The sequence below is a fragment of the Lacerta agilis genome, chromosome 10, assembly GCF_009819535.1.
Source record: "Lacerta agilis isolate rLacAgi1 chromosome 10, rLacAgi1.pri, whole genome shotgun sequence".
NCBI lineage: Eukaryota > Metazoa > Chordata > Lepidosauria > Squamata > Lacertidae > Lacerta > Lacerta agilis.
In genome coordinates this window covers 30,665,796-30,677,746 of record NC_046321.1, presented here as the reverse complement: position 1 = coordinate 30,677,746, position 11,951 = coordinate 30,665,796, and the positions used below count along the sequence as shown (strand labels likewise).

Genomic DNA, 11,951 nt, shown 5'->3' with positions numbered 1-11,951 from the left:
TTACACCAGAAACCATATTTTACTGCTTCTCTGTAAGTATTGTTCTGGCATAGAACCAAGTGTAGCCTTTCAGAGATGCTATACAAAGCCAGGAGCCAAGTGCGTAACTGGGTAGAAAACATAGGGTAGATTCAAGCAATCTCCCTGTGCCTATCATACGCTTGCTTTCAGAGCGACGGTAGTGAGATCCTTTTTCAAGCTAGGTTGCATAAAGGGGTGAAATTGGCTGGGAAGCTTTGTGATTGTCATGCTCTGGACAAGTTGCCAAAATCCAGCAACCTGAAAGCTGACCTGTGGGTGGTATTCCTCTCCTCTCACAGCTGTCTCTGTATTAGGGGTGTGGAGAAGCAAATTGTCCCAGTGTGTTCCGTGTATGCTCAATGTTACCTCGACAGCTGCAACACAACTTTTCTTGCTTGTTGCATGACTATGTTGAAGATACAGAAAACAGGCTTGATTTGTATTCCACTGAAAGAGAAGGAGCATTATTCTTGCAGCCATTTCCTTGGTCAGTGACTTTAAATACCCCAAAACACTCATACGAAATTCTGCATTAAGAAAAAGCTGGAATTTGCAACTTGGATTAAATTAAGGTTTGGTAAACGGAGATTTATTGGTTTGGTAAACGGAGACTTATTAGTTTGGGCACGTGGCAAGATGACAATGTTCTCCTGTATGTCACTGCTGCTCTCCTGCTCCCCAGCATCTGCTGCTTGAGGTGGCAACCTCATTCTGCCTAACAGCAGGCCACTCCTGAATCTTTCATCTGGGTCCTACAGTAACCAGGCATGTAAGCGTATTCTGGGAACCAGATCAGGCAGTCTGTTCTGCACTTGAACCTGTTATGTGTAATATCAAGAACTGAAAGCCCTTCCTGCAAGATAGCAACTACCTTCCCTTCTGTAGAGATAAGTAAACAGCTGCAAAGGCAGCGAAGTTACTAGCTTTGGAGTAGTCTGCATCCCATTTTCTGCTGCACTTTCATTTTGTTGCAAGCGGGTGATGTCATTGCATGGCATCTTGGCCTACATCCATCTCACTAAATGCTAGCTTGGAAACCATGAGGCAGAATCCCAGTTTATTTGGTATGGCAGTGAAAGCGTAGATTTTTTTTTTAAACTTATCTCCCCCTCTCTAGATGATAAAGCTTCTGATGCTTATTTCAAAGCACTGGCTTCATAATGACAAAATCAAAGTTATATGAATCTGGCAAGCCCTGGTGCTTTGTTTCGTTGAAACGCGTCCAGCTGAACACAGGCAGGTCCTCTTCCACAGTTGGTCCATTGATGGCATAGGCTGCAAAGTTCGAAGCCATAGAGAGGTCTGATACCTGTGAAGGATCATAGGAGAAAACTTCATTGTAAAAGGGAAGGGGGGAGTATCACCACCCCCCAAAAAGTCACAGAGCTACTCTCTCTCTCTCTCTCTCTCTCTCGCAACACTAGCACACTACTGGTCCAAAACTTATCTAACCTCTTTCCTTCTCCATTTTGCTCAGCTTCCGTTGCACCCATTTATTTATTTATCTCAATTTATTTGTCTCCCTTCCAAAGCCTCAAGGCAGCTTACAATGAAGAGAAGGGCAAATCTTATTTTTTTTAAATATAGCTATTTTGTGCATGAAGAATACCATGAATGTGTCTTCAGCAAGATCCAGTGGGAAAGGACAGGCTGCATTCTTACCCAGCACCAGATTAAAGCAGCTGCAGGCCCTGGGCTAGGAGACCTTGGGAGGCCAAAACTTAATAGCATCTGATTATGAGAAACAAAACCTCATTCTCTTCTTTCTCTACTACTCACTGAAAGTAGAACACTACTTATTTATCATATAACTCTATGAGAAGCTTTAAAGCCTCCACAAACTTTACTAAACAGTAAATATGCACTGTTACAGAGTCATAGACTCATATGTCACAGGTTGAATGTTACCAAGCAACTGAGCCTAGGTATCTGTCTGTTTTCTCTAACATTTTTTTGGGCTAGAGGCTGAGGCCCTCCTAGTTTATGCAGCCACCCAGACCACATGTAAATCTGTCACTGTCCTTACCTTTGGGCTGCATATAATGATATACAGAGGTGTGTGTGTGTGTGTGTGTGTGTGTGTGTGTGTGTGAGTGAGAGAGAGAGAGAGAGAGTGAGTGAGTGAGTGAGTGAGTGAGTGAGTGAGTGAATGAATGAATGGGTGGATAAATGAATCTACCCTCCCACAAGCATCTAGAATAGGCCAGTTCTTCTGGGAGTCTTTACCTTGGAGTCATAGCAGCCAGCTGGCATTGGAGACTCAGGGTTCAGGTCTCCCCTGCAGCAAATGGTATTACAGGGATTGTGTCTTGTATAGGGATCTTTTGTGTAGTCTAGAAAACAAAGGAATCAAAGAATGAGGATTTAAGTAAGTGTTCATAGCCATGAGGACCCACCTCATTTATCTGTGTTTGTTAATTTACATTTGTATCCTCCTGCATGACCTCAAAGAGTTTAGGCCCTCTCTGGCTTTTATTCTCACAGCACTCCTATAAGGTAGGTGAGAGAGAGAGGAAGGGAGAGGGAGGGAGGGAGGGAGGGAGGGAGAGAGGGAGAGAGGAGCCCAAGATCACTCAGTGAGGTTTACGGCTGATCACAGGGCTAAAGGGAGAGCAAAGGCAATGGTGACTCATACCCTTGCATTGAAAACAAATGCTTCAGCCATTCTGTGCTAGATGTCAAATGCCTCAGGGGTTACAGTGCAGAATGCAAACAGCCCTGACTGCTCACAGAGTTGGGTATTTACAGACAGGATTTTAAAGGCAGTTCAACTTGAGTCTCATTCACACTGGAAGGTATTTTGACAACACTGTGGGGACTGCCAGACTTGGCATCAGTTTGGAGGGGATCCAAAATTTCGGGGTCACACATTAATGAAGCTCTCCAGACTGTCAGTATTTTGTGGGAATGTGATTTGATTGCATACCAAAACTTCCAGTCTGCACATTTAAAGTGGACGAAAAGCACTTTGTCACCCTAGCAAAAAATCTACTTAAAAACAAAAACACCACAGGCTTTTTTAAAGTTTTGGAAAGTGACAAAGAAATGCTTTTAAAACCATGGAATGAAAAAGTGTTTAATGAGAAGACATGTAAACACCCTCAAACAAATCAGACTGAATGGGTATAATCTAACCTCTGCGTAAACTTTCTGCAAGCAAATCACGATGGATGCTGAATAAACAGAAATGTAAGGGACTAAACCTAAAGATCTGAGAAGTTCTTGGGGGAGAGAGGAGTAATATTTTGTTGGATTTGGGCTCCCACCTCAAAATCTCAATGGGTTTTGAAAACTGTATCCAGGTCGTTAAAGTTCAACAACTTTAACCAAAATAGCAAAGGAAAACTCTTATGATTTCGTCTGAGTTGCCTGAAAAAGCTAGCAAGCACACAGGTGATGGCAGTGCTAATTCCTTGCAATGAGGCCTTTTCGCATTGTGGAGAGATGGGAAGGGAAATGTTTGTAAAATAGGGGTGGACAACCTGCGCCATCAGCCTAGATTCAGAAGCCCTCTGCAAGTGATCATATCACACCTCTGACAAGAGTGATCCCTCCCTCCCCTGGCAGCCCACTGGATGGCAAGGAAGAGGGAAGAAATGGGTGGCAAGGACAGACAGCAGGCTATAGCAGAAAGAGAGATGAAAATTGGGATGGCACCATCCACCATCAGCTTCTGTCCTGCCCCGCTGCTGGCATTTGGACATCAATAATTACACCAGAGGAAATGTCATCCTAGGCAGAAAAATGGTTCCCTGACCATATGTTAAAGGATAATTAAAAATGTCATACTGTTGTATCTCATTATGTGCTTCATGGTCTCCATGTCAGTCACTTTTCCTTGGTCCCGTCGGAAGATTTTTGCTCTGGGAGCCATCTCATAAGAGAAGTCCAGGCCGTATTTTTCAACATACTCTTTATATCCGCTCAGATTGTAGATATTTTCATGAAAAGGGACGTTGTAAGAAGGCCAGTATCCTGTAAAAGTAGACACGAAAGGTAAGGGGCATTGGAGAAGAGGTTTTGGACACTTCTTGAAAGTTCCCAAAGTTTTGAATTTGAAAGCTGAACTGCAAGAAACACAGCCCTCTTTCTAGGGCTTGCTGTCACTCACAAGGAAATAAATGAATGTGACAGAACTTACATTGGAAGGAATGTAACAGTTGTAAAAGCAAATTTCACTTGGAGAGGCTGAAATACCAAAGAATCCCAGCATTTACCCCAAAACAGTGGGGGTCTTTTGAGCATCATCTATTATCATTTACGCTGCTGTGTGCTGGAGTCACCTGCAAACATTACATTACTACATTTCCCGCCCCACCTTTTTCCACAAATACAAATCTGGAATTACTGGTGCGTTACAAATTTATCCTAGACTATTTTCTAATTCTCCCTAGTTAAGCAAAAGTGATAACTTTCAGCATACTTTAAAAAAACAAAAAACCCAAACCCAAACTCCAGAACTCCTATTGAAGCTTTTACCTTTACGGAGAATGCTTGTCTGATCAGAATACTCCACAAGATTAGGGATCTGTTCAATGACATAGAGGGTTCCTTCACCAAGACTCTCTTGCAATTTGACCCTGTTTGTATTCAGTATCATGTACTGGTTGTTATAAGTACCTAAAGTCAGTAAGGAGACAGTTAAACTTTTAACTTTTGGGACAAGAGGATTGAGAGAATCATACACAAAGAGATTCCACTTCAAATATACCAACCAGAATTTTCCCTTTCGAAGGCTTGTGCCCAGGACTTTCCGCAGTGGGCCATCATGTTGGCAATGCGGACTCTCTGCCATGCAAAGAGACTCTCAGGTACCACTTGTTTGAGAAGAGAATGGTTGTATACGCTGTTTGTGGTCTGCAACATTATCAAGCCATTGCCAAGTATGTAAAAGTCATCTAGGGATACCAAAAAACCTGAATACAAAATAAAAGGAGACGGTTTGTTATCCGTAAATGAATGCTTCAAAATGTTTATTCTGTGGCTTCTCCAACAAATTTTGCTGGGCTCCTGGATTTGTCTCTGACTGCTGCAAGGCTAGAGGACAAAGAGTCCTCACTCCAACCTTGCTAAGAAAGGACACCCTTATAAACAATTTTAAAGGGGGAACTGCCACCTATACAGCCAGGCATTCCTGACTTCATGGAATATTTGGCAATAATGGACTATGGTCAAATACTAGGCAGTCAGTTCACAATATCTTCTTGTCAATCAATGGACATAATATGACTGGGATGATATATGTATATATATTTTTAATTTAATTTATAAGCCACCTTTCTTGAGCGCAGTCCGTAGATGTACCATATAGTAGGGGAGGGGAGGTGTCAGTTCTGCAGGCTCTATTTCATATTTTAGTGGAACTCCAAGATCCACCATCTGGAGCTAAGAATGAAAGGAACCAATGCCTCTGAACAGCTGAATACAGGGATTAACAGAGCTCACAGACCTTCCACACAAAAATCCATCCCTGGGCTTGCCCACCAGTCTTCATTTCTGCAGTCTAATTTAGAGTCATTTTGTTGTTCCTATTTTTAAGTGATTAGGAGCCCAGAAATCCTCCTAGATTATGACCAATCAATTAAGGCCCCATCACCTTGAGACTCTGACCTTCGCACAGCTACACAGGGCCTTTGTAGAACTAAGATTCCAACAGATGCCCTCAACATATTTAGAAGGGAGTTATCAAATAATTCCCCATATAGATTGAAATGTATATATGGATGCAATCAGGTAGAGGACGTCACACACTATCTTCTGGTGTCCCCCCCCCCCCCCCCCGATATACAATGCCCAGAGGAAACTTTATATTGCCAATTCTTAATTGGCTTGCAGGTTGATCCACACAGGAAGTGACAGTTGAATTCCTAGCAGATAAACATCTATATATTACACACCAAGCAGCCAAATTTGCGCTGGCTGCCAAAAAGCTCCATTCCAGCTATGTGAATGCACTCCAATTTAAAATTTCAATGTAGTCAATTTCTTTTTATGTTGTAAACCGCTACAGGCTACGTTGTATGATTTTAGAAGAAAGTTTTCCTTTTATTCTCTGCTGTCCATTGCAAAGGCCTTTGGCTATATAAAATAAAATTGACCAGGCTGACTTACACCACAACCACCCAGCCATTTACCAGAGAATCCCCTGACATTGGATGAAACCTCTGTAGTCCATGGAGGACCGAATAATATTTTATAAAATACAGCATTAAAGAAAGATGAAATGAATGCTTTGTTCAAGTTAAATGAACAACATCAAAGTCACAATTCAGTTCCATTATGAGCTTCACCATGGGCTGCTTATGTGACTTGAGCTTGTAACTCTCTTACAGAGACATCTAAAAACTGCAGCTGGCAAAACAGCTGACATGACAATTTCCTAGGTGTTCACATTCACTGGTTCTGCAAAGGTCTCTAAAAGGTATCACACAGAGACATGTACATAGCCCTTAGAACTAATTTTGTAGGTTGTGATTCTGTAACAGGTATGTGCACTGGAAAATAGCTGGGGGAAATCAGCATCACTAAGGAAAAGCACTTGAAAATGAAAACCACAAGCACCAGCGGCTCTCTGAAGTTCTGCCTAGTCAGCATTGTGTTTCTCTGTTTGCATGGGCTTATGAGAATTTGATGTAATTGAAATTGCCTCTTGACACGGTTTATCTACTTCATCTGTAAGCCAGTCTCCCTATCGCTCACTCTCAAGGATCCTTGAATGAGCCCCATCATTCTATCAATGCAAACAAAAGTGTTTCTGATTGCATCTTCTGGATCCAAGCCACGTAGCTACTCAGCAAACCCTGTACAGAACACGGAGGCCTTGCAGCCTCATTCACCACAGCCTTATTAATGAGAGGTGATGTTAGTGTTTCAAGCAGTTCCCCCAAAGGGATGAGTGCAGCATGAGTACTACAAGCACTGCACAAAGTATTTCCAGGCAAGTTGTTTTAAAGTTTGTGCATATAAATGTATACCGCAACATTCATCCATTCTCACCACAGCAAGTGAACAGAAATCTTCTACAAGTGCCAAGTGTTGTGTAGTGGTTAGAGCGTCAGACCAGGACCTGGGAAACCAGGATTCGAATTCCCACTCAGCCATGAAACTCACTGGTCAACCTTGGGCTCATCATTGCCTCTCAGCCTAACCTACCTACCTCACAGGGCTGTTGTGGAGATTAATTGAGGAGGAGAGAACCATGTATGCCACCCCGAGCTCCTTGGAAGGGAAGGTGAGGTATAGATGCAACAAATAAATAAAATAATAAGACCAATGACACATTTACATATGGATCCCATGCCATACACAATGCCACCTCTCTAGACCTCTTCCTTTTCTTAACGTCTCTCTTCCTACACCCACGTTTCCTCCTCTCTTGCACACAATCATGCATGTACAATATTGCGCTGTTGTTAAAAGCAGGCACACTTATCAAAACCTTATACTCAGCACGTGCAAAATCTTGCACTCACAAAGTTTTTTTTCCTCACAAAGTTTGGAGAGGTGTCGTTCTACCCCCGTCCCATGTGATTGCTAACCAAGCAGAGGAATTTTGTACCAGCTGCTCCCCATGCTGTGCTCTGCAGGTCACTAGCACACTGTTGCCCGCAATGTTCAAAAGGCTTCCAACCACCCTTGGAGGCAGGGAAGGAGTGATTGGCTGTTCAAGCTGTCTTCTGCTTGCACAAACGTAGGATGCAAGGTATTTGTTTATTAATACTACCTTTTATACTGCCTTTCAACCATATTCCCAGGGTAGTTTATAAAAAGATTACAGTACAAATACACACACACACACACACACACACACACACACACACACAAAGCTACAAAATTTTAAAAGCAGTGTAAAGCCATTGACAGGATTACAGCTGCAGTTAAAAATTAAAAATAAAGTACCGGTATCTGCCTGGTGCCAAAACGACAACAGCAAGTAAAAAAGCCAGTTAAAAGCATGCTGTAAAAAGTTTGGGGCATAGCTTTAAGAAGGAAAGTTATTCCATCTACCTTTTCCTACACGTACTAACTGGAATTAATTCAGGGCCAGCTAGAGGCATCTTGAAATATTTTGACTGGAGGATGCGGTGTTCTCAATAGGTGCAACACTACAAAAAGACTACTAGGCACTTGGGTGGATTGTAATGGTTTGTGGTTGAAGCTTGTGTGGCAGACTTGAAAAGCAGTCTTGTGATATCCAGTATCACTGGGCTGGTGCCAAGATCACACACACAGGTAATACTATCTAGGGATGTGAGTCTCCTTAGGGCAGCACTCACTAGCACTGGTTCAGTGAGGGTGAGGGAGATTACGTCGGCTGGTGGTCATGCTATTAGTTTGTATTAATCAAATTTTGAACGGTCTTCCCATTTTTATTGCGCTGTTTTATGAATGATGACCTTTGGCTAAGCAATAAAGTTTTGGATTTAGTCCACTGAAGAACCACAACCTCCTTACCAGCCCAAATCCATATCCAATTTGTCTAACCATTCAGCAAGCTTTGCTATGTATTAATCAGCAGGTTTATTTGGATTATAAAGCCTTTGTTGCCCTATCTGCCTTTGAATTCAAGTTCCCACACGGCAGCAAACTCTATGAGATTCTACAGCATACAGGCAAGACTCCTGCATTCAAACGTAACAAACTCACACAGAGTTCCATTCACACATCTAGGTAAGTTACCTGGGTAACTGCTGAATGAAGCACGGCCTGAGCTCGTTTGTGGATCATCAACTCTAAAGTCCCAATGCTTATAGATTCTCAAAGTGGCCGCATATGTGAACCAGCTAGAATGAGCAAATAATATATTTTCATATCCAGGGAGGACCTAGCCAAGAGAAGTAGTAGCCATGTTAGTCTCATGCAGTCAAAACTACAGTCTTGTGGCACCTTAAAGACAGACTAATTTATTGTGGCATAAGCTTCTGTGGATTCAAGCCCACTTCTTCAGATGCATGAAGCGAAAGAGAGGGACAGAGGAATGATCTACCTTGTTGGTCTTTGGCTAGTAGACTCAAGAACAGATGCAGCACAACAGCAGCAGCACAACCAACATGATTAAAAAAAATTAAGACACAAGTTCTGAGATATATTGGGTAAATAAAACAGCATGTCTGATTGCAACTTGTTAACACAACTCCAGATAGATCAGTAGTCTTCGACATTTTTCAACCTAGGACCCACCAATATAGAATCACAGAATCTTAGAACTGTAGAGTTGGAAGGGAGCCTAAGGGTCATCTAGTCCAACCCCCTGCTATGCAGGAATCTCAACTAGATGGCAGATGGCCATCTAACCTCTGCTTTAAAACCTACAAGGAAGGAGAGTCCACCACCTCTCATAGGAGTCCATTCCACTGTCAAACAGCTCTTAAGCTCATAAAGCTCTTCCTGATGTTTAGTCGGATCTTCTCTCTTGTAACTTGAATCCACTGGTTTGGGTTCTACCCTCCAGAGCAGGAGGAAACAAGCTTGAGATAGCCCTTGAGATATTGAAATATGGCTATCACATCTCCTCTCAGTCTCCTCTTTTCCAGGCTAAACATGCCCAGCTCCTTCAACCGTTCGTCATAAGGCTTGGTTTCCAGACTCATTTATCATCTTAGATTAAAGGTGAGTCTTGGGATGGAAAAGCTTGAAGACTGATGATCTAGAGTCCTACTAACAAGCTGCAATCCGGCAATGCACTGCTAACAATTCATCCAATTATTTTTCTTCTTTTAAAAGGAAATAGCATCCATATCCCTGAATTGGATATTCCTTGTTACATCTTTGTTCAAGCTTTTCAGTTGCCTGTCAAAACACTGTCAGTAGGGTGCATCTTAACCCTTCCATGTACTCAAATTTGAATTCTTATGTTGCATATCTGCTTAGATTCCATATCAGAATACCTGTTGGATATTTCCAAGATGTATATGAATAATTTAAAAATCCAAAATTCTCTGTCCAATAATATATTTTAGTTTGGTATTTGCCATTTCTGTGAACATCAGTTTTAGTAAAATATGCATTTTATGCAAATATTGGTCTGACTGAGACAGGCAATTCTTAGGACTTGACTTTTCTTTCAAACTATTGAATATCCAGTATCTTGATTACATTTTTGACTGGGACACTTCTGAAATAAAGTGGGGCTATTTTAGAGAGAACAGACAACAATTATTAAAAAAAATATATAGTAAAACCAACAGTATGAGATTAAATTATCAATGCTATGTATGCATGAGGCTTAGAAAAATGGGGTCTAAAGCATAAATTCCATTTTGGGGTGCAATTGGTTACATCCTTTCTTTTAGGCCTAAACGTAGAAACAGGAATGTTGTTGGTCTCACCTTAATCAGAGCAGAGCAATGGCCCATATTCCATAGGTACTGTGTAGAGTCTCCTGTCATTAAATTAGTCATTGCTGAACCTGAGAATAAGGCAGGAATGAGGTCGAGCAGATCTCCAACTGCATTCAGGAAATAGACTTGGAAGGCAGTGAGAGGCTGAAAGTAAAGAGAGACAAAATATTTGTAATTTTAGACTCAAGTTTGCCACGACAGTGGTACCCAACACAGTAATAGATGTCCATGCCTGAATGACTTTTTTTCCCCAAGGAGGGAGTCTGAAGAACTAAGTCGTGACAAGTAATGAAGTTTTAGTTCTAGTGCACAAATCAAAAATTAACAAATTACCAGGCCTGGATATAGTACAGGCCTGAAATTTCTTGAAGAGATCAGATGTGAAACTGCCATTTTTCTGCAAAAGGATATGCAACATCACCAATGTTGGCCTCTTTACTCAAGAGCTGAAAATCAGGCAATGCAATGCCAATTTTGAAAAGGGGTTTGTTGAAGAACTCGATTAACAATATATCTGAACATGGTTCTAGTTCCCTCAGAAGAGGTGGCTGTCCATTAATGGCAAATTTGTATCCCATTCTCTTTACACTGAGAATGTAGCTGAGAGGGTAGAACACATGCTTTACATGCAAGGAGTCCCAGATTTAATCCCTGGCATCTCCAAGTTGGGCCAAGAAGGACTCCTGCATGGCACCCCCCCCCCCAGAGTCAAGTGTTGACAATACTAAGCTAGAAGAACCAATGATTTTACTTGCCACAAGGCAGTTTCCTTTGTTCCTATGCAGAAAGATGTGGTAGGACAAAACTTCCCTCTGCAGTTCTTCCTGTTACTACTGTAGGTAGGACTGGTGGAGGAGACAGAGGGAAGGTGGTTCTTCCCTCAAAAAAATGCACAACTAGTGAATGACAGAGCCAGAGCAAGCCTCCCTCCTTCAGCATGGTCAATGGGCTGGGGATTACCGGTAAGTGCCCAATGAAACCAACAGCAGAGGAAACTGTAGCTGGTAGTTGTGAAAATAGCAGATTTCCTAGTACTGTGGAATAATACAAATTGAGCATGTAATATTATGCAACAGCTAGAACAGAAGAGAAGGTACAGCAAGTCAGTATGTTTCCTTTCAATATCATTTTTAGAATTAATTTTGCCTTGAGAAACAGGAAACCCAAACTCTTTGCTAATAATTCTTGCAGAAATATCATGACATGGTAGAAGTTGGTTTCCTAATCAAAATTACTGTGTAGCAATAAAGTTTTCAAAAAAAATTATCCTCTCAGTACGCTTCTTCAGAATATAGCACAGAAAAAGACTGTTTTCCTAGCCTTCTTTAAGATTAAGAAGGGTAGAGAATTATGTGGAGTTTGAATATAAGAGTTTAGAGTAGATGCAGCTAGTTACAAAAATATACTATTTGCCAAGATATTTGTAGGAAGGGGTTTAAGACGGTGACTTTAAACACTGAAATTAAGGAAAGCAACTGTATGTTATGTATACATTGTTCTCTAAATATATTAAATATTTAAACTCCTCATTTCTTTGGAAAATGTGACTATAAAGAAATTCCTTCAGCAAAGAGTTATGCTTTGGTCCTA

The 11,951-nt window shown here is 41.5% G+C and overlaps 1 protein-coding gene across 3 annotated transcripts in view; it reads right to left on the bottom strand.

Moving 5' to 3' along the window:
* Positions 1-1,117: 1,117 nt before the first annotated feature.
* Positions 1,118-11,951, bottom strand: part of PLBD1 (phospholipase B domain containing 1) — a 28,787-nt gene continuing 17,953 nt past the window's right edge. For all 3 annotated transcript variants that reach the window (XM_033162229.1, XM_033162230.1, XM_033162231.1), the window contains exons 5-11: positions 10,350-10,505; positions 8,701-8,845; positions 4,737-4,937; positions 4,501-4,641; positions 3,811-3,996; positions 2,248-2,354; positions 1,118-1,330 (exon numbers count right to left, since the gene is read on the bottom strand). In XM_033162229.1, coding sequence (XP_033018120.1) covers positions 1,163-1,330; positions 2,248-2,354; positions 3,811-3,996; positions 4,501-4,641; positions 4,737-4,937; positions 8,701-8,845; positions 10,350-10,505 — 1,104 coding nt within the window. In that variant the 3' untranslated portion in view covers positions 1,118-1,162. The remainder of the gene's footprint in view (positions 1,331-2,247; positions 2,355-3,810; positions 3,997-4,500; positions 4,642-4,736; positions 4,938-8,700; positions 8,846-10,349; positions 10,506-11,951) is intronic.